Source organism: Puntigrus tetrazona, chromosome 13 (genome assembly GCF_018831695.1).
Source record: "Puntigrus tetrazona isolate hp1 chromosome 13, ASM1883169v1, whole genome shotgun sequence".
Taxonomy (NCBI): Eukaryota; Metazoa; Chordata; class Actinopteri; order Cypriniformes; family Cyprinidae; genus Puntigrus; species Puntigrus tetrazona.
In genome coordinates, this window is record NC_056711.1 from 10611928 (window position 1) to 10634638 (window position 22711).

The 22711-nt window shown below is 36.8% G+C and overlaps 2 protein-coding genes across 3 annotated transcripts; one reads left to right on the forward strand and one right to left on the reverse strand.

Annotated features, from left to right (window-relative positions):
- Positions 1-2011: 2011 nt before the first annotated feature.
- Positions 2012-21316, forward strand: ogdhl (oxoglutarate dehydrogenase L). Of its 2 annotated transcripts, XM_043254516.1 has the most exons (23): positions 2012-2182; positions 2944-3157; positions 3950-4117; positions 5264-5366; positions 8139-8254; positions 8505-8659; positions 8833-8979; positions 9066-9156; positions 9251-9430; positions 9562-9690; positions 9804-9983; positions 11299-11451; positions 12104-12206; positions 12741-12869; positions 14408-14558; positions 16143-16270; positions 16454-16632; positions 17405-17476; positions 17912-18037; positions 19070-19142; positions 19223-19386; positions 19463-19614; positions 20322-21316. In XM_043254516.1, exons 2-23 carry the CDS (start codon positions 2954-2956, stop codon positions 20443-20445), a joined length of 3027 nt encoding a protein of 1008 aa, XP_043110451.1. In that variant the 5' UTR covers positions 2012-2182; positions 2944-2953; the 3' UTR covers positions 20446-21316. The 2 variants fall into 2 exon arrangements, with proteins under 2 accessions (XP_043110451.1, XP_043110452.1); XM_043254517.1 differs by lacking the exon at positions 2944-3157 and having other exon boundaries at positions 2013-2182.
- Positions 21317-21464: 148 nt separating this feature from the next.
- c13h10orf53 (chromosome 13 C10orf53 homolog) lies at positions 21465-22633 on the reverse strand. The gene is made up of 3 exons (XM_043254518.1): positions 22495-22633; positions 22262-22381; positions 21465-22168 (listed from the first exon to the last, which is right to left on the reverse strand). Exons 1-3 carry the CDS (start codon positions 22586-22588, stop codon positions 22104-22106), a joined length of 279 nt encoding a protein of 92 aa, XP_043110453.1. The 5' UTR covers positions 22589-22633; the 3' UTR covers positions 21465-22103.
- Between the last annotated feature and the right edge of the window lie 78 nt (positions 22634-22711).

The window sequence follows — 22711 nt, forward strand, 5'->3', positions numbered from 1 at the left end:
GTTTGACCTAACTGACCTCTTTTGATCACCATCTTTTGTCATCATGACTGTTCCTAATCAACCTTAAATGCTCTTAAAGGTTTTCATCCGTTCAACCCAGAACAGAAGTGCCACTTGGCTACGAAAAGATGGTTCCATAACCATTAAATATTGTTTTATTACAGATTCACTATCCCCATGTTTTTTTTTTTTCAAATACTGGGGTCAATAAAGAGCCAGACTTTAATAGAAATTTAAATGTCAATGAAATGAGTTAAGAAGCATTACATTCTTGTCAACATTTGTTTCATGAAGAATGAAATTGTGAGCATGGAAGTATCAAATTATATTTCTTTTTTTAAATGACGGCTGGCTTTAATAAGATCCCTGCTAAGGAAGGCTCTCAGCTCCATCTGTTTCGAGAGCTGAAGTCAGAGAGCACCAAAATGGCATTTTCACTTATAATTGCATGACCTTACTTATGCTCGGTTATAAGACGCTTTTTGCTCTGACGGTCCTCCAATCTAGAGATTTGATTATGGCACTGATCGAGAACAGAGAGGGACAAATGTAGAGGTTTTGTTATAATGGCATGTATAACAGCACCACGATATGAACCTGTGGCTCATATGGCATCTTGTAATATTCTGCTGTTATACAGCACTTTTTTTTTTGCTTATAGCATGAATGCTGCTCCTTATGGTACAAATGTGCAGACTACCGCTAATGTCAGTATCTTTATGTTGAATGATAGTATATTTTTCCACGCATAAAAAGGTCACACATAACGCTTTGATCCTGAAAATAATGCATTTGGCATTCTCTTAATGCTGTATTTTAATCATGCCTGTTTTACTTTTGAAACGAGCATGATAGCAGCCCAGTGATGATTAATGGCAATGTTTTATTTTTTCTGGTTGTTGGCCGCTAAGAGTGATGAAACTAGTTTTGAGGAACTGAGGGGGAGGGAAGGCAATTAGCTCCGACTGTAAAATCCACCAACATAAAGACCATCAATCTAGATGACTGAAACCGCGTGGTCAAGTGAATTCTGCACAATCCCTCAGAAAATTAGGAAAGCGTAATTGTCTAATGTGATTAAGAATCAGAGGTTACTGAAAATATCAATGTTCTCATTAAGCTTTGGCACAACTTAATTTGAAGTCATTTTTATAAATATTTCATTGAATTTTAAACGCAGGGTTGCCGGTGTTTATGCTTGTCTGTTAATTACTGTTTAACCTTTATTAAAAGTGCATTAAAAGCATGGTAGGAAGTGAAGGAGCCACGCATTTTTTTTCCAGTGTCAATTTTCAGCATGAATCTCGTGAGTCACTTAGCTCTTCAATAATGATTGTTAATGGTTTTGGTTTACCGTTCTATTAAAATAAAAATTGTGTGCGTGTATATATGCGTGCACACACACACACAAATTCAAATTTTATTTGTCACATACACATACATACATGGTACGACATGCAGTGAAATGTTCTTTACAACCGTCCAGCATCAAAATAGAAAACAAAATTTAAAATGTATAAAATATAATATATATAATATATATATATATATATATATATATATATATATATATATATATATATATATATATATATATATATATATATATATAATTTCTTGATATATAATGATTTATATTGGTCTGTTTTGTAATGATTGTAATAGTTTTGCTTAATAATTAGGCCACTTTGTTTAATAATTGTCCCCTTTAATCACATTATGGTTAGGCTCCTGCAATTTCCAAGGCATCCTCACTCTCATATGTAGGTTGGTTATATCTGACCCTTTCTATACAACTGTTTTCTGCATTATTTATTGTGCCTATTAAAGCAATTGTGGTAAATTTAACGTATGCCCATAAGTATGAAGTAGTTCATAGCGTAGCAACGTAAAAAAAAAAATAATAATAATAATAATAATAATGCTAGGCTATGTAACAGCAGAACTACACACAAAGATCAGAAGTCAAAGAAATGATGACTAAACCAGGTGTTATTTTTTTAATGCTGCAGTTTAGAGCAAAGTGACCGACTGCAGTTCCGCGTTCAGCGCGTGCAGGCGGATTACGGGACGGATTGACGTCGGAGAGATTATAGGACAGAGAAAACAAACTCCAGCCTGAATCGAACGACAGACCGCGTTTGACCTCGAGCGGGACCGTCTTCATCTGCCTGCAGTCAAGGTGAAATATATTTGTTATGACGTAGAGGAAGAGCTACGTGGACGCCGTTACGTGTGTCGCGCGAATAGAAACATATAACCTAGGCGCGTAAAAGCTGGAACCAATCGTCCAATCGATGCATCTTTACGACTGTCCGCTGATATATTTGCATCTCAGAAATGTGACTGGAAACGGGCTTTTATGTTGTCCGGATCAATTTGTCATTGAATAGTGGGAGATGAAGGTCGAGCTCTATTTAAAAGCTCTTTTCATACTTGAAGCTAAGCTATAGATAGAGCATCATTTTTATGCGCAGTATGTTATAGTATTCTATCCATAAGGGCATAAAACGCACTCGCGGATGTTTTTAAAGGTGCAGGACAGGTTCAGTTTTGTTTTAATATTTCTCCCTTTTAAAGAAATTAATAGTAGCCATTTTAACTGCAACTTTTGTAAAATATCATTACATTACACTCTTAGATTATTATAATTAATTCTCTGCATAAAGCAGGTCGCCCTACCACCACATACAACCGGCCTGCTTAAATTCAAGACCAGAAAGACCACACTGGTTGACTATCTTCACTTATCGTACCATGCTTGTCAACTAGACTAACCAACAAGTGGCGTAGGTGAACATCATAACAGGGTGGCTAAATCACCACTGACCAGTTTATAAGGTGGCGTTTTCAGGTTAAAAAACAAAAAAACAAAAATCAAGACCTTCCAAGAACGGATGTGTTGATTAAATCTGCCATAATAGCTTTCTGTTATTTATAAAGTTTTTCAGACATGAGTCAGCTGAGGTCCCTGGCTGGTGCTCTAAGAAGCAGCAGCCAATGGATGAGGGGGCACGTGGGGACAGGGAGGCGAGTTTTTGACCCACGTCGTAACTGTTCGAGCGGGGCTGCCGAGCCCTCATTGGCGGCCTGCAGCTCCAGCTATGTCGTGGAGATGTACTACGCTTGGCTGGAGGATCACAAAAATGTTCATGAGGTGCTGTGAACATCTAGCTACTAAAGACACTCCATGGTTCAGAAACCTACTGTGCTCGCTAATCAGTGCACTGCGATGCAAAAATGTTTCTTATATGTTTTGTTACAATTCCAATCTGTAAATCCCTTTTGCCCTTTTTTTTAAATAAGTTAAAATGTATTATATTTTGTTCATATTTTAAAATGTTTATTTTAATAAAAAAAATTATGATTTTTTTAATAAACTTTTTCTTTGTTACTTTCATTTTAATTGTTAAGATTTTAGCATTTTTGTTGCATTTTAGTCATTTTCACTATAATTAAATTTTTACTTTTTCTTTGTTTGATGTTATCATTTGAATGTTTTCATTTTTATAAATGTATTTTTTAGCTTCAGTTTATGTTTAGTTTATTTAGTTTAAATTAAATACTATATTTGAATAATTCTTTAATGATTTTAATTTGCCGACAAAAATAAGTCAGGTTTACATCAGAAATTTTCACCTAAAATGAGCATTTCTATCAGGCTCCTGTGTTTAGGTTCAGTACTTTTACTCTCATGGCAGTGTGTATGTCCCTATCTATGCACTTAAAATGAAATAAATATAAGAGCCTGATAAAATGCTAATTTTAGAAGAACATTTCATAAAAATGATGGGGACTAGAGAAAATAAACAGTTTGGACATTTTCCAAGTTAAACAGTTGCATTGAATTTAAGTGACATTAGAGTGAGAATAAATGTTAACATCAGATGACCCTATAGCTTTTTGTTGTGAATTACTAAAAAAAATGTGATCTTTTGAAATGCAACAGTCTTGGGATGCGTACTTTCGTAATGCCCAAGCCAGCAGTTCAGAGGAGACTGGAGAGAAGCGTCTGTCTGCGCTGCTTCAGGGCCGAGCCATGTCCCAGACACCTGCCATGTCAGAGAAGGTGGTGGAGGATCATTTGGCAGTCCACACTCTTATAAGAGCCTATCAGGTAAAGTAAAGAGCTCTGCGGTAAAGCAGTAGATTACTCAAGAATGAAAATTAGCTGAAGTTGGATTCACCTTTAGGCTATCCAAGATGTAGATGAGTGTTTTCCCCCATCTGAACAGATTTGGAGAAATGTATCATCACTGTAGTCTTACAAACAAACACAAAGATTTTCATTTCACGAGGCGTTCGTTGATGAACTGAGTTCTGGGAATTATTATGATGTTTTCATCAGCTGCTTGAACTCTTATTCTGACGGCACACATTTAACCTTTGTGAGCAACTGATGTAATGAACAATGTCTACAAATCTGTTCTGTTTAAGAAATAAACACGTCTACAGCTTGGATGCCCATCTTAAAGTCGATTTTCAGCTGAATATCATATTTGGATGAACTCTTCCGTTTAACCACCAATGATAACTATGATGATAGCCAGTAAAGTCTACACCACAGCTATAACAATAACAAAAATAGTTTTTTCACTTATGTTAAACATCAATTTTCCATCTATTAGTGTAGATGTTATTATACTTAGTGTTCTCGGTGTGGATAGTCTTTCATACTGAAGATTAGAGACAAGCAAATTTCTGTTTTTTTTTTTTTCTTCAGTTGAGAGAATCTGATACACAATAAATTATTTTGATAAAAATAATCAAATCATATTCTCCAACACTGGCGCTGGACTGCAGCAAATCAAAGACGGCCTGTACATCCGTACATTTTATAGTGTCCCTGTGTAGTTATGCAAATCACGTGATTAATTCTAGCCTAATTAGACTAGCTTTTTTCCCTTTTGAAAATGAAAATATCAAAGAGATTGCTTGAATCAAAACAGGTGGCAACATTTTCCCTGCTTCCTCTAATTAATTAGATGAAGTATCATAGGGATTTATTAAATTTTGTCTTTTGGCAAAGGCAGCATTTTCTTTCCATCTCCTGTTCCCAGCCTGTTGGGATTGTATGTTCAACTTATTGTGAATCCTAGTGAGATTTGTTAGTCATGTGTCACGCTGGTTCATATTTGTGTGGGTCAGATATCCTCTAGTTGAGGGAATGAGCTTCCTGGCTCAGTCTTGCTTCGGGTTCTTGTTTTCCTGTGCTTATGGAGATGCAAGTCACATTCAATCATATGCGTTTTGCTCACTTTAGGTACGCGGTCACCATGTGGCCAGGCTGGACCCTCTTGGCATTCTCACTGCCGATCTGGATTCCTTCGTTCCCTCAGATTTAATCACATCGATTGACAAGCTTGGTGAGATATCTATTTAGCATATTTAACATGATTCTGATAAACACTCAATTCCTTTCAGTGTCCTACTTTAAGAAGGCTCTTTGTTATGAAAACATCCAGTAAATGCTGACTTAGTTCCTTGCTTGGGGCTCATCCTTAAGAGTGTTTTTGTTATTATTCTTTGTTAGCCTGCCCCTCAGCACCATTCAATACTGGAGCTGCTGATTAATACACTTCTCTTTGAATACAAACTCCTAATTACTGCTAAGTATATTGCATTTTACAGATTAAATGACATGACAATGTAAACTTTTGCCGGGTCATTAAGAATGCAAATCATACATGTTGTTTTCTTTTTATGATATATATATATATATATATATATATATATATATATATATATATATATAGAGAGAGAGAGAGAGAGAGAGAGAGAGAGCTGTTAGTTATATGTATATATGTTCGTTCAGGTTGTAAAATTATTATTATACATTTTTAAAGTCATTAAATTGAATTTTGAAAGTTTTTTTTTTTTCAAATTCATATGAAATTAACATGAATGCCAACAATATATTTTAAGAACGTTTTTTAAAAATGTACTATTATTATTATTTCCTTTATTGTGGACTCTTATGTCATTGACCCACAGATTTCAGGCTTTTAAAACGATATTTGTTTTTTATATTTTTATTCATAATATCTTTATCTTAGTGTATTATTTAATCTAGCATCAGCGTTGCAGTTTTGTCTTGCGTTACACAAGGCAGCGCAAGCTACCGGAGCTGTGTCTAATGTAATTGGTGGCTGACCTTGCCAACCCCAGCCACTGTGTTTATACGTCACTGTAGCAACAAAGCTGCATCCATCCGCTGCATACATCTCCTTTTTAATTATGAAAGGAAAATTAGATTGTCGGAGCCGACTGAAAAAAAACACTTTCATTGCAAAGTGAGGACTTCCAGTTATTAGACCATTCATCAAATGACAAACAGTGACCCCCGTATCATTAAAATGCGAAATATTAACCATTAAATATGCTGAATGTATAGAATATATTGATTCTGTGCACATAAAACCCAATGCCGTGCTATTTCTAAGATTCTCCGTTTAATCTTTTAGATCAGTCTTTTCATTTTAGCTCAGGGCTTCCGAAGACCATTGGAAGTTGCTTTCCCAATCTCATAATCAGAGCTGATAGCACTTCATATTATATAAGGATCAAGATTACTGTAACGAAGTTTAGTAACTCTTCTGCTTGCGTTTTGGTTATTTGGTGACTCATAGCGCTCGATTAATGGAAAGGGGGGGGGGGAGTGCGTATGTGTCCGCTTTTAGGCGCTGTAGCCGTGTAAGTGGTCAGCAAACAATTCCTCATTCGCCCATTACAGATTCTCCGGTCTCAGACAGCGACAGGGGCTGGAAGGGAGAGCTATGCCCCAGACTCAATCGCAAGCACAGGTTAATGTTATCTGAGATAAAGGCCCATAAATCTTCCCCTTTGCTCCTGTCGGGTCCTATTGCCTTTAGTGTCGCCAGAGTAGAAGGATGTAGGACATGTTCTCACAACAGATCGAAAAAGAGAGAGTAATAGCCGGTGAGAAGACCTCTCAAAACATGCCTCCTTTACCTCAGTATACGCTCTCACTGCGTCGGTCGGGTCCGGTTTTGTCAGAGCTTTTCTTATATCCTCTGTGCAGCTAATGAGGACTTGTAGTGTACCAGAGGCTCTTAATTTCGGTACGATGTATCATTTCTCTTTATCTATACGGTGGCTTTAATTACATTTGCACCTGTCTCCTCTTGTGTGTGCTCCTCTCTTGAGGAGACACAGTCTTACTGATAGACCCCGGTGTTATCAACAGGAAGCTTTTACAACCTACTATGATTGCCTGGTTTTCTTTCGCCGTTTGGGGGTGTAACTAACCATGAAATTGGTAATGATGTTAGTTAGAATTTACATATCAGGGCTCTAGGCTGTGACTAAATGGTTGAAAATGTGTCAAAAAATAAAAATGTGCTACATTAATTTCAAATCTAGAAAAGTTTGTGTCTGTCCTTATGTGTTTTACATTTTTTCAGATATATTGTTTTAAAAACTGATTTGTGAAACAGCCGTTACTCTCAGTTTATTCCCCATGGTAAAATTAATGAATAATAAAAGCATGAGTATACCCGCACAAAGTAAATAATCTCCAGTTTGTCTGAAAATAATGACTCGCTTGGTTTTTATTACTAATCTTATCATTTTATTAAGAAGCTCAAATCACATCTAAAAAAAACACATACAAGCATGAACTGACTTCCACCAGCTCCCATACTACTCTCCATTGTAAATGAAAGACTTCTAGTCCATCAGTTGTCTGAAAAGGTAAAAAAAAAAGGCACTTGAGCTTGTGGCAGTGTTTCCTGCAAGCACAAGCTATGGTGTCCGAATTGTGAATAAATGACTTTTTAGTGAGTCATTGAAAAAAGATTCACAAAAAAAGTCTTGTAAGGAGGTTGTTTGAATCAGATTCAGTCAATAAATCAATCACATCCATTTTTGTGACTGCATTCTTCAAGTCATGGCTGTTGTACTGTGATACTGTGTACAGTATAATTCAGAAAACGTTTTTTTGGTGTTTAAATGAATAATAGTATTTTATGATATACTGTATGTTTTTCATGAATATTAAAATATTTCAAACAAACATATTTGGTTTAAAAAGAACATTGAAGGAACATCTTAACATTCATTACAGTATTTTTATGCTGCTTTTTTTGTTTAATATGCTTCTTCTCTTTAATCTTTAGGATCCTATGGCTTGGAAGAATCTGATCTGGATAAATCATTTCAGTTGCCACTAACCACATTTATTGGGGGAAATGAAAGCACACTCCCACTGAGAGAAATCATACACAGACTTGAGGTGGGTAGATGCTGGATTAATCTGATATCACCCAGTATTTGAGTCGAAACACTCTTCCTTCATTCCTCATTAGCTGGTTTTGTGCTTCAATTGATTCAGATACAACACTGACTAGCTAAAATGAAAGGATGTAATTGGAGCAAATAAGACAAGCTCATTGCTTATATTATGTTGATGTTTAATTAACCTTCTAAAATGAACGCATTAATGAATGAAAGGTTAAATAGAATTTGCTCGGATGATGTTCCAGACATCATACTGTGGTCATACCGGAGTGGAATTCATGTTCATCAACAATATGGAGCAGTGCCAGTGGATCCGCCAGAAGTTTGAAACTCCAGGAATCATGACGTTTTCCCACGGAGAGAAGAGGACTTTGCTGGCCAGGCTGGTTCGCTCAACACGGTGCATATCTTTATAATAAAGTGCTGCATTTGTGATGTTTTCCTGATTATTTCTCCATGCTTAAACCTATTTTTATATTGGAATCAAACTGCATTTTATTTCTTCTTTTTAATTTAGTAAAGTAAAGCTGACAATAAAGGTATTTTTATGATGGACCTGATTCATTGTTCTAGGTTTGAGGATTTTCTTGCTCGCAAATGGTCTTCAGAGAAACGCTTTGGTTTGGAAGGCTGTGAGGTTCTCATCCCTGCCCTGAAGATGATCATTGACAAATCCAGTGAAGCTGGTATAGAAAGTGTAATTATGGGAATGCCTCACAGGTACGTCCAAAACCTCCTCCATTCAATATCACTCTGCTCTTATGAATTCACCCTAGCAATAATAACACAAGGTCTGATTCACACAGAGGCCGACTAAACGTCCTGGCCAATGTAGTTCGCAAAGATCTGGATCAGATATTCTGTCAGTTCGATCCCAAACTTGAGGCTGCAGATGAGGTAATACAATTTCACCTGATGAAAATTATTTCCATTTCGGTCTCGTTCTCTTATTGCGCTTCTGGTGTACATTTCACACTTTAATTTTGTTCAGGGTTCAGGAGATGTGAAATATCACTTGGGGATGTACCATGAGCGGATAAACAGGGAAACAGATAAGAATATCACATTGTCTCTGATGGCAAACCCCTCTCATCTAGAGGCAGTAGATCCTGTCGTTCAGGGCAAGACCAAGGCAGAGCAGTTTTACAGAGGAGACACTGAAGGAAAGCGGGTACTAAATTTATCTTTAGTTTGTCTTTTAAGATGAGCCACTGTAAAATAGAACCACATATTCTGCTGTGTTTAAAATGTTGAAAGATTAGATTTTTTACTGTTTTAAGTCATCAGTTCCTTTCTTTGCAGGTGATGTCTATTTTAATGCATGGTGACGCTGCTTTTGCTGGTCAGGGAGTTGTCTACGAAACCTTCCATCTCAGTGAACTGCCTTCATATACCACTCATGGCACCATCCATGTTGTGGTCAATAATCAGGTTAACATCAGACATCAGCTTTTCCTATTAGAATCGACTTAAAACCTGGCTAAATCTTAACCTTTGACCTTTTAGTACATTGTAGATTGATGAGTGTTATCTGATGTTGCCAGATTGGATTCACCACAGATCCCCGAATGGCGCGTTCCTCTCCCTACCCAACGGATGTGGCTCGAGTAGTCAACGCACCCATCTTCCATGTCAACGCTGATGACCCAGAGGCTGTGATGTATGTTTGTAAGGTTGCTTCAGAATGGAGAAATACTTTCAACAAGGATGTTGTGATAGACCTGGTAAATACTGTGAAGACATCCTACATATCACTGAAAATATCACTGAATGTTACAATAAATCTCTTACTGAAAAGGACTGCTCGATTGCACAACTAAAGATCTGTTATCCTAGTTCAAGAATCTTTTTTTATATACCCAGGGATGTCAAACAATGGTCTATGATGGTATTTCAGGGCTCCATGGACAGATATTTAAAGGAATAGTCTGGAATATAGAAGGAATATTTTTTTGAAAATAGTTTTTTTTTTTTTTTTTTTAACTTTTAACATTGCCTCTGTTTTCATGACTTAGGTTACATTATATTTTCCTTAATTTCTTAAATTGTTACAAAACCTTTCACTGAGTCCTCACTACTAAAGCTCATAAGAATACAAACTGAAGAGACACTTTTGTGTTACTTTTTTAATCTTGTTTGCTTTTACATCAAATGTGAAATGAATAAGACTCATGTTGAAGGGAAAGTAAATTTGAGTCATTCTGAATTGCATTTCACTGTTTTTGTTCATTTTGAAGTATTCTGAAACTGTTTCCATTTATTCCAAAAATGTTTAGAGGTTAAGTGAGTTAATGCATGTTCACATTTGTTCTAGAACTAAAGTAACTTCTTATTTGAAAAAAGAGACTCTTGTAAATGAAAAAGTAATATGTTACTTTACTAGTTACTTGAAAAAGTAATCTGATTACGTTACTCGCATTACTTGTGAGGCGCTACCCCAACACTGGCCATAGCATCATAAAATGAAGACTGAACCACTGACATCACATGGACTATTTTAATGATGTCTTTACTACCTTTTACGGCCTTGAACGTGTTAGTTTCCTTGTTGCATATGCAGGGTCAGAGAGCTCATTCCTTCAATGATAATTCATCAAAAATATATTTGTGTATATTTGTGTTTGTGCTATGATTCCAGGTTCTAACCACATTGTTGTGATGCGGATGCCGATATTCTCTTACAGTTAATATATTTTTTAAGGTTTATGTGCTGATCACTTTTAAGAAAGTAATTTAGGCTTGCGTTTGCGATCACATGATCCTGAGTGGCACAGCCTAGTGACATATTTTGAGCACTGATGAAATGCATTTAAAAAAACTCACTTATGAGTTAAACAACATCTAAAATATATGAATTTAACTTTCATTTGTCACTGTTAAATATGTAGAAAAAACATCAGTTTAAATAAGGATAGACATTTAATCTTAGGTATAAGTGGAAATAGTGTTATTTTATACAATGGAAATTGTTTGGTTGATTAATGATACAGATTTTGCATGTTAATACACATCTATTGATGTTACTGGTGCATTTTATAGGTGTGTTACCGGCGGTTTGGACATAATGAGATGGATGAACCCATGTTCACTCAACCCCTCATGTACAAGCAGATCCGCAAACAGGAACATGTGCTGAAGAAGTACGCCGACAAACTCATCTCTGAGGGAGTTGTAACACTGCAAGAGTTTGAGGTTTGTGTCTCACTCTATGGAAATCTCATTACTGTGTCATTATGTAAAGTGAAAATGTCCACCTGCTGTTGTTCCTCCCACAGGTCATCCTAATTGACCTTTTTAACTCATCTAAAGCATCTTTCCCACAGCTGTTGTTTTCTTGGCCTATTAGGGAGCGATGGGTTTCCTGTGCCGTTTGTGTATTGTTTCCTGACAATTGATAGAGGCTGCGTTCAGATCCTCAGCCAATGTCTATTCGCTCTGCCGATGACACGTTTCATACTTCACCCGCTGACCCGGGCTCTCGCTCCCTGGGCTCAGAGCTAGCCTCCCCTCCCCTCCCAACCACCCTCAGATTTGTGTCGCCGTAGAAACCACAATCGTCGGACCAAACCATCCCTCCAGTGCGGATAGCTGACACCTTGTCTCGCCCGGCGACAGCTCGTTTTATTTACAACTGCATCCCTGTCACTCTTCACTCGCTGACATAGCTCAGGGGATTTCACTTAGAGAATAAATTGTGACTGGAATCTTGCTGTTTTCTTTACGCCGTAGCACATAGGTGCCATGAATCATTAATTAATAATTTGTCACAAATGTGTCATGTGTCTGGCTTTTTTGATGAATATAGTGGATGGCAGGCTAGCGCTGTATTGTGAATTGTTTTCAGGAGGAAGTTGCTAAATATGACAAGATCTGTGAGGAGGCGTACACCAGCTCCAAAGATGAGAAGATCCTACACATCCGCCACTGGCTTGACTCTCCATGGCCAGGTACATACTACAGACTATAGAGGCTAAGTGTTTCAGTGAACATACAAGGTCAGATTTTCTCAACCTTTTTGACTCCATTTTTTATAGAGCTTAACATTATTTATCAGGAAAATAACAGAATCAATGAAACAAACTTGAGGCAAATCCAAAATCTTCCATAGAGTAGCTGTAGTGAGACAATAGTATCATTATTCAACACCAGTCGGTTCAGTGTTCGATTCAATTCGATAATTTAGTTCATTCGTTATGAAAAAAGTTAAACAAAATATTTTTACTTACAATTTCTGGTCAGTAAAATAAATTAATATTTTATAAAAACAAAGTCTATATTCTCTCTATATTTCCAGGTCTAGAAAACACACTACCTTGAATATCCAGGTTTTCAAGACTGTGTAAATAGATTTTAATGCTTGTTCTGTCTTATTTGAAATAAAGTCCTCTTTAGGCTCCTTTTAAAGTTTGCTAAGGCCCATTGGTTGAACACCACTGATTTAGATCCTCTGGTGGTGATATGTGCTTTGTTTTGTGTTTAAGACTTCTTTAAACCAGATGGAGAGCCAAAGAGCATGAGCTGTCCTTTCACTGGACTAAATGAAGAGGTGCTCAAGCACATTGGCGAGCTAGCCAGTTCAGTCCCTCTGAAGGATTTTGCAATTCACAGCGGTGAGTGTCATGTATTTTAGAATTTAATTTAGATGTTGCAGTGTTGAAGCCACAATTTCCATTCAAAATTCCATATAAGTATCCCAGTGGGTAGAAATCTAGGCTGGCAACTGAAAGGTTGTAGGTTCAAAAACTGAAAAAGCTCAAACTACAACTATTGTATAATTGGTGGAAGGGGCCTTTTAAACTCCATACAATTATTGGTTATATTTTTATATTTTAAAATCTTCAGATGCTATATGACAGCTTCATTTATATATTTTTTGTTTAATAAAATAAACATCTGTAATTTTAATCTGTAATTAAAATTGATTACTATTGCCTTTTCGGAAAAAAGTGAAAGTGCATTCCACGGAAGACAGCGAGTTATACAAGGTTTAAAAAGACATGAGAGGGAGTAAATGTTGACTGAATTTTCACTTTTTCTTGAACTATCACTTTAATTATTGCTATGGAGTCCCAGAGGCTGTTCTCAGCAGTCAGTTCATCAACTAGATTATATCTTATGTACTGTTAAGCTTTAACCACTAGGGACAAAACACTGAAAACTGACATCAAAGCATTGCAGGATGATGGTGGTAATGGTGTGGAACATCAAGAAACCCTGACAGATGATCCTCAGACTTCTGATATGGGAAAGTCTCATTGCTCCACATGGGTCATAATTTTCTTTCACTGAACAGCGGACACAGGGGAGCTATAGTGGATTGATGGAGTTGCACTATGGGACCATTGCACTTAAAGAGCCGACTTCAATCTGGCTGCTTTAAATTCTGCTAAATCACCCTAACCACCATAGCCCTCCAGCTAAACTCTGTTTATTGCCTGCCTCTAAGCACAACTACCTCAAAGCATCAAGTCAGCCCACCGGCAAACATATTTATCTTATACAGTGCTTTATTCCGATGAGAAATTGTGTATGAAAAACCAGGCATAGCTTTGCTTTGAGTCATTCTAAAATTGATCTTTCAGGTGATTTTTTTCGTCTGATACAGTTTGGTATAAAGTTATTGGTCATTTTTTTTTCAGTAAAAATAAATAAATAAATATTGATTTTATTGGCATCACACAAGAAATACACTTTTTTTAAAGAAAAACTTAAATGGTCCCTGATGCATTTTCTTTCACAAAAAAATGTCTAAAAATAAAGATGTTTACCATTAAAATCAATGTTTATCATAAATCAAAATACAGATAAATATGTCTCTGTGTGTGTAAATAAAACTAAAAAAAGCAACTAGGTTACTTCTGTTTGCTTTAAAATCTTTTGTACATTTTTAAGACGTTTTGCTTTTTCTAAAAACATTTTTTTAATATTACTCATCCACCAAACTGGGAACAGACAATCAGTCATTGACATTTCCTGTTGGACTTCCAATGAAACCTGCTGCTGTCTAGCTTATCTATCCAGCAGGACTTTGTCAAGCAAACATCAAAGCTGACCAACTTTAGGTTTCTAGTGAATTGCATTTAAGTATCACACAACAACAGATACGAATTAGTGTTTTCCTATATGTTCTGTATCTGTGTTATTTCAGGCTTGTCACGTATCCTTCGAGGCAGAGCAGATATGGTTGTGAAGCGAACGGTGGACTGGGCTCTGGCAGAGTACTTGGCCTTCGGCTCTTTGCTGAAGGATGGCATTCACGTGAGACTCAGTGGACAAGATGTGGAAAGAGGAACATTTAGGTAAGACAGTCAATCCGTTTCATGAAAAGTACCGTAGCTGCTCCCTTTTTCTGTTTTATGATGTATGAACAAAGCAAAAAGTGGAAGTTCAGCACATGCAGTCATGGAAGACCATCAGTTATTGCTATATATTTTCTAAACAGTGTGATTTCTCGCATTGAGCCACTTTCCATTCCTAAAGTGACTAGATTCCTGTAACTAAAAATAACCATGTATATATTTTCTACCTTATGGCTCCATTAAAACTAAAATGTCAACACATTGACAAATGACGTCAGCTTGTCACACACGCAAGGTCCTCTGAGAGATACCCACATGGTGCCGTCACGGTACTGCTTCTGAAGGAAACCCGTTTTATGTCCCCCCACAGCAGCGCAGACACATAATCCCATGTCTGTTAGTTACTGTCATGAGCGAGGTATTTCAGGTTTGTTTGAAATAGTACACTCTAAAGACATCCGAGGAGCTGAATTCATCACTCCGCAACTGGCATTATTTACGTATTCACTTTTTTCCTTTCAATAGGCTACACTAGACAGTTTTATGCTTTGCTTAGAACATAATGAAGGTAAAACGCAAGTGAAAAGACGTCAGCAAAGTAGCTTCTGTGTGATATGAGCCTTTTTATCAAAGTAGATTGTCTGCTATCTTTTCTTCGCATGCAAAGGCTCTGGGAATGAACATATTGGTGTGCTCCAGTCTGCTGGTTCTGCTTGTTACTCAGGGAGTTAATGGCTATGAGTAATTGATTCAGTCTACTGTGTTTGGGAATGCTCTGAGTACTGTGCTCTGGTCCCTTGATTGATGAATCTAACACACAGCTGATGCACTGTGGAAACTGTTTACTCCCCAGATTCTCTGTGTTTCCAGAGCTAGCCCACAGAGACAGGACACTTTAGCTTAAAGAGCCCGTTTTGATTTACATTTGTGATTAAATGAGCGTGGCAGACAGACCCCAATTAGCCTGAACACATTCCTTGTGGTTACATTCTCCATTTCACAACATTATCTATCAGCGGAGCTTGTGTTTGTCAAATGTGAATCACCCAGCTTAATACTGTATTTAAATGTTATGTAATGTCTATGTCCTCATTGCAAGTCTGGACGGCCAGCCCAGGACATTATTACTGTGATATTTAAAGGAGTTTAAAGATTGTCTAATTGCACTGGGTCTGATGGCTGGTTTGAACATCACATCAGAGTTAGCCAGCAAAATGAATCACATCTCCTGTCTGAAATCCACTGCCGCCCCTGATCTCTCATACTGATAGGACATAAAGAGTTAGAGTGCCTCTGACATTACATCTTAAGAAAACAAATCTGTAAGGTGTTATTTTACTTTATGTTTACACACAGCACACACACACACACACACACACACACACACATATATATATATATATATACACACACACACACACACACTCAATCAAATATTTGAAGTTAGTAATATATATAATTTTTTTTTTCTCCATTACTCCAGTCCTCATATGATCCTTCGCTAAGTAATATATATCGAATAGGTGTTTACGAAATTATATTATTCTAAATGTTGTGTAAATTGTGTGTTTGATGTCTTGGCAGTCACCGTCACCACGTCTTGCACGATCAGGAAGTTGATAAGCGCTTCTGTATTCCAATGAACCACCTGTGGCCGAACCAGGCTCTCTACACAGTGTGCAACAGCTCCCTGTCTGAATATGGAGTTTTGGGTAAGAAACACCTGCTCAGTTTGCATTATGCAGTATGCACAAGAAAAGAAAGTGTCAGTTTTTGATATCTGTAAAATTACCTCTAGAAATGACCAGCCTTTACAGAACAAAATCCAAAATGAGAAGCTTTTTTGCAGCAGTATTTTATATCCAAGCATTCTAACACATGTTCATGTTGCTTAGGGTTTGAGCTGGGTTTTGCCATGGCTAGTCCTAATGCCCTGGTTTGCTGGGAGGCTCAGTTTGGTGACTTTCAAAACACTGCCCAGTGCATCATAGACCAGTTCATCACTGCAGGCCAGGCCAAGTGGGTCCGCCACAATGGCATCGTTTTACTGTTGCCTCATGGGATGGAGGGAATGGTGAGTCTGCTAATGACATGCTCTGTTATATATTAGTACGTGTTGCACACTACTGATCAAAAGTTTGGACTAATTATGATTGTATGATTTTTCTTATGCTCTTATGCAAGGCTGCATTTATTTGATCAAAAATACAGTTCTGAAATCTAAAATGTAAAATGACTGTTTTTATATAGAATATATTTCAAAATGTAGTTTATTCCTGTGATGACAAAGCTGAATTTTCAACACCATTACTCCAATTGCAATAACATTTGTCAATATTATAGTTTTTACTGCATTTTAATCTAATAAAAGCAGCCTTGGTAAACATAAGAGTTCTTTCAAAAAAAAAAAAAAAAAAAGAATGGCAATGGTTTTTTCTCAACAGATTTGCATATCTTTTTACAGTACATAAGTTTCAGTAGCATGTCATTGAAAACACACAAGACAGCAGAATAAATATCACATAACTTTATTATTTTAGTTATTTCTTCCTTTGCCCTATTAGACCATACCAAAGCAAATGCTATTTTTAGAGCCAGTTATGTAGATCATAACAGTCCTGTTGACCACTGAATCTAATTTCCTGCAGAGATAAACCTTACCCTAAAAAAGGGTAAAACCTTTTTTAGTCCTTTCCTTGACTCAAAGGCAGAATAACTGTGCTAAGATCAATAATGATGACTCAAGTTTGGTCTGAGCCAATACATGAGGCTATAATTCTTTAGCTTAGTGTGGCGTTTGATAGACCTACACTCATTAGCGCTGGTGTGTTTGCACTAATGAGCAGGGCCCGGAGCACTCGTCAGCACGGCCCGAGCGCTTCCTGCAGATGAGCAAGGACGACCCTGATCGCTATCCGGTAAGTGGCCCTTCCTGCCATGCCTCATGCTGAATGGCCACAGGTAGTTTGAAATGGACACACTTCACTGATTACCAATTTGTTTGATGCTTAATATAGTTCTTGTTAATACTGCTTTCCTTTCAGTCGAGCAATATGTCAGTTACAGTGGCAGGGCATTGGGGTGACAAGAATGGTACTAATTACAAGCCTGATTGATGATTTACAAGACGTGATCATTAAACAGGTGACTGACAAAAACAGTCGGTCTCCTCTTAATAGATAAAATCACACCTTATATAATAATGTATATAATGTATTAATAAAGATTAATCTATTTAAATATGATAGAATTATGTTTTTTAAAGAAGTTTTTACTTTGACACATTACGGGTATTTTTATATTTTTTGACGTGATATTTTTTAATGAGCTGTGCTTTATTTACCCCATTCAAGGAATTCACTGGAGACTTTGAGGTCCAGCAGCTCTATGACTGTAATTGGATCGTGGTCAATTGCTCAACACCTGCCAACTACTTCCATGTGCTTAGAAGGCAAATCTTATTACCATTCAGAAAGCCAGTAAGATAAAACTTTTTTCCTTTTTTGGGAGTTTGGAAAAAATTGGAATCACAAAGATTTTTAGTGCTTTTTCTAATGCTTATTAAGGCTATATCTATTGATTAAAATGCAGAAAATAAAATGCAATTTTGAGAGAAATTATTGCAATTTAAACAGTTGTCTATACTTTAAAGTTCAATTTATTGCTGTGAAGCAAAGATTACTTTTCAGCATCATTACAGTCTTCAGTGTTACATGATCCTTCAAAAATCATTCTAATATGATTTATAATCAATGTTGGAAACTTGTGCAACTTGGCATTTTATTAAAAATTATAAATATAATATATAAATATATATAAATATAAATTAAAAATTGTATATATATAATGTGTGTGTGTGTGAGTGTGTGTGTGTGTGTGTGTTAAAAGTAAAAAAAAAAAAATTACAAATATAAAAAATACATTAAAAAGTTTTTGTAAAGCCTGAGCTGCATCACAGTAATAAATTTTGTGTTTTAAAATAAGAAACCATATATCATATCAGAATCTTACTGGGTTTTTTTGTGTATTTCTGATCAAATAAATGCAGCCTTGATGAGCATAAGAGACTCCATTAAGAAACATTCAAAATCTTACAAACTTTGTGAAAATGGACACTGAAAGATGTAGTACACTGCGCTACATTTGCATTGGACTTTATAAACTTAAGCTTTAACCTAGAATTTATGTGAAAGTTTGACGTATGTCCCAACACTCTTTTGCTTCTGTGCCACTGCAATTGTCTGAAGTGATTCCCTGTGGTGGAGAAATACAAAGGTTTGTGGAGCATGAGAAAATCTCCTCCTGAGCAAATTAAACTGTGAGCGTCTGGGGATGATATTGTTTGTTTTGTATGAAAGTGCTCTTAATTTACTGTTTTGCTTGGTTTCACAGCTGTGTTTTCATTACTGTTTTTTGTATTCCCTTAGATCGAAGTTTCAAAGTGTAAAAGTGGCTAAATGCAACTAAATTAAAAACAGTTTGACTGACCACATTTTCCTATTCTTATACAGCTGATCATTTTCTCACCAAAGTCTTTACTGAGGTTGCCCGAGGCACGCTCCAGCTTCGATGAGATGATCACAGGTACAAAGGTCTGGTAGACTTTAAATTACGTCCATCTTTTAGGGATATTATTTGGCCATATCTAATTCATCTTTTATCAGGGACAAAATTCCTAAGGATAATTCCAGATGGTGGTCCTGCATCCAAACACCCGGAAAAAGTCAAAAGAGTCATCTTTTGCACTGGAAAAGTGTACTATGAGCTAGCAAAACAGAGAAACCAGTTGAAGTTGGAGGCGGATGTTGCAATTGTCAGATTGGAGCAGGTTGCCAATTATAGTTTTCTTATGCATACAGTGTATCGTTTTTTACAATCATGACCATCAAATTCTTCCCTCTTAGATATCACCCTTCCCTTTTGACCTGATCAAGGCTGAGGTCAAAAAGTACAGCAACGCTGAACTCATATGGTGTCAAGAGGAACACAAGAATATGGGCTACTATGATTACATAAGGCCACGTTTCCTCACAGTGCACCCCAAGAGTCCAATATGGTGAGTCTCTTTTTAAAGGAATAGTTCACCCAAAAGTGAAAACTTAAGAATTGAATATTTACTCACCCATCCAAGATGTGTATTATTCTTCATCAAAACAAATTTGGAGAAATGACATCAGTTGCCATCAGAATGAGTGTCCAAACAGCCCATAAAAACAACTCCAGTCCATCAATTAATGTCTTGTGAAGAAGAAAGCGGCGTGTTTGTACTAAATTCATTACGATTTTTCTTTTATTTCAAACAAGTTCTTTTTGCATAATAATGCTTTCTCCAGAAATATGCAGATCAAGCAAAAAACGGTCCAAAACAGTTCTTAACAAGTATGACGGCGATGATGAGGCGAGAGGAAAACAGGGGTCGACTTTTTTTATAGGATGAAACATTATGAATTATTTGCTTATTTTGGCCGGATTACAGATTTCCGCTTCACTGGAATTACTTGCAGATTATTATCATGTTTTTAACAGCAGTTTCAACTCTCATTTTGACGGCACCCATTCGCAGTGATGTAATGCTAAATTTCTCCAAATCTGTTCCATTGAAGAAACAAACATATCTACATCTTGGATGGCTTGAGGGTGAGTACATTTTTAGCCAATTTGTTTTTTTGAGTGACTAAATGTAAATGTTCCTTTAGACAAAATGTTTGATGTGGCCTAATCAAACTTATATACACCAAACGAAAACTTTCACACTCATTTTAGGTATGTGGGCCGTGACCCTGCTGCAGCCCCTGCCACAGGAAACAAATTCACTCATCTGGCTGAGCTGAAGAGGTTCTTGGACACCGCTTTTAACCTCGAGGCTTTCAAGGGCAGGAATTTTTGATGCTATTGTGGTAGATGTGAAAGTTCGATTTTAAAATGAAATATAACAGGTATCAACGCACAATTTATTAAATAAGGTCATGATGCCAAAGTATGGAAAATTGATAAATTGAACACAAAACAGCAAACAGAAATTTGTACCAGAAATCCCTTATCTGTCCCAAGTAATCGGATTTTCATATTTTTTTATTTATTTGTCTTCCATAACTGTCACACTTGGCTTCATCCTGAGACATCAAACAGATGGCATGTAGACAAGTAACAATATTCTCTATGGCAGTGGCGATATTCTCTGTAGCTTCCAAAAAATATGCTTCCTTTTTAGACTTTAGGGTACTTGTGGGAATCACAACATTTATAACGTCGACATGTCTATGACAACTTTCAAATGCTATACACACTGGGAAAGAAATAAAAGGAAGTTACAAAACAATTACTTTAACCACCAATCTGATAAGCACAAGTATCTGATGCAATATCTTTCCGTGTAATCTTTCTATCAGCAAACTGCATTAGTAGTGGATTTTAGCAAGACTGAAACTTGTACATGGTCATCTGTCATGATCATTCTGTGGCTGCCTGTAGTTAAACTATTAACTGTCGTTCAAGCAGGACTAAACAGCTATAGCAATAATCCAGCTAACTGGATTTTACGTGAATCTGTGCTGTATGTTACTCATATGATAGGCACTTGCTATAGTGAATGTAATGTTTAAAAAGGGTAACAAATATTAGATTTAGTTGTAGTGTGATATAAAAAACTAGGCATTGCTCATCGTGAAAATGATCATAAATAAAATTCACTGTGATAGATTGTGATAAATGACAGACGTTTCTCAGCAATAATGCAATAAACTGTCACTGACAAACGATGGATGTTTGCTTTGTCTTATCATTTTTCATGTACCTGTGCACATACATAAGTCTCTCCACAGACAAGTGTCCTGGCTTCATGTGCATTATGCATACCAGAAAACACTGTCTATCTAGTATGCTCATTAGATTTTAAGACCTTGGGTATGTTTAGAATAGTATGCTGTACCTTACAATTTTTTCAATTGATGCATTATGTAGTAGCCTATATGCTAATTTCCTGACTTACTCCATTTGCTAAAATGAGCAACGTATAACAGCACACTTATTTACTGCACTATTGTATTCTACAATGTAGTGCACTTTTTTTCTAGTGTGACAAATAAACTGGAAATAATAGCATCTGCTTTCTTGTCTCATCTGAAAAAAATTAAGACATTTTACACAAAGTGAAAATTAATGTTCAACATTTTTGTTTCCACGTTAGCTATATAGAAACGTGAAGCTGATGTCCAGGAAACTACTACTGCCTCTCCGCGAGTTCAGGGCATGATTTAGATTTTCTGTAGTGCTTGTGGAAAACACGACCACTGTTTTGCCACCCATGCTGCAGAATTGCGATTGTCGGCATTTGCAGCAGAGGGTGATCCTCTCAAAATGGCGGCGGCGCCCAAACGTGCAACGCGGCGTGACATAGATTCACGTGCTCTTGAACTCAGCATGTATTGTAATAAAAAAAAATAGTTTGTGTGAATGATGCTTGTTAATAACTCCAACTAGTTCCACTCTTGGTCACTCGTAGTATTCTGTACGTAGTATACTAGTGTTCCGTCGTGGACATGGCGTTCAGTACGCGTTTCTCACCGCGTCAACGGCCTCCCGGCAGCGAGCATCCAGTCGTCCATCACCCCCTATGAGCAAAGAGGAGTTTGACAGGCATTTCATGAGCATCACATCTCTTGTCATCCAGAAAGCAGAGGTTTCAAAATGTTGACGCAAATTACCAAACTCAAGGTCAGTAATGTTGCACGTGTAAACGCATTCTCCATTCACAATGAGCTCTACTATATTCCAGTCATCCGTTTTTTCCAGGACACACCGGTGGCCGTCGTCTTTTAGGAGCGCTAGGAAATTACAATAGTGTTACATGTATTGTTACTACAAACGGTTAACTTTGTCCAAATGTAACAGAATGGCAGAAACTTTTCAGAACACGTTTTTAATGATTTAACGTTACCTTGTAAACCGTCCAAGCGAAATGTTCTATGCTCGACAATAGCACACGACTCGTACGGACCATACCTGACTATTACTAGTGAATTAATAGGCATTTTATAAATCTATGAACCACCTCAAGGCTCGGCTGTGGTCAAATCTGCTGTGTATACTTCGCTCCATAGTAACCAGTGACCATAGTAACCTAAAATATGCAAACGGGTCACAGGAATCTGTGG

Coding starts and splice junctions, on each gene's coding strand:
- ogdhl (XM_043254516.1), top strand. CDS start 2,954: ATGAGTCAGCTGAGGTCCCTGGCTGGTGCTCTAAGAAGCAGCAGCCAA. Junction 3,158..3,949: donor ATCACAAAAATGTTCATGAG/GTGCTGTGAACA, acceptor GAAATGCAACAG/TCTTGGGATGCGTACTTTCG. Junction 17,477..17,911: donor ACGACCCTGATCGCTATCCG/GTAAGTGGCCCT, acceptor ACCCCATTCAAG/GAATTCACTGGAGACTTTGA.
- c13h10orf53 (XM_043254518.1), bottom strand. CDS start 22,588: ATGCCTATTAATTCACTAGTAATAGTCAGGTATGGTCCGTACGAGTCG. Junction 22,382..22,494: donor TCGCTTGGACGGTTTACAAG/GTAACGTTAAAT, acceptor GTAATTTCCTAG/CGCTCCTAAAAGACGACGGC. Junction 22,169..22,261: donor CATTACTGACCTTGAGTTTG/GTAATTTGCGTC, acceptor CTTTGCTCATAG/GGGGTGATGGACGACTGGAT.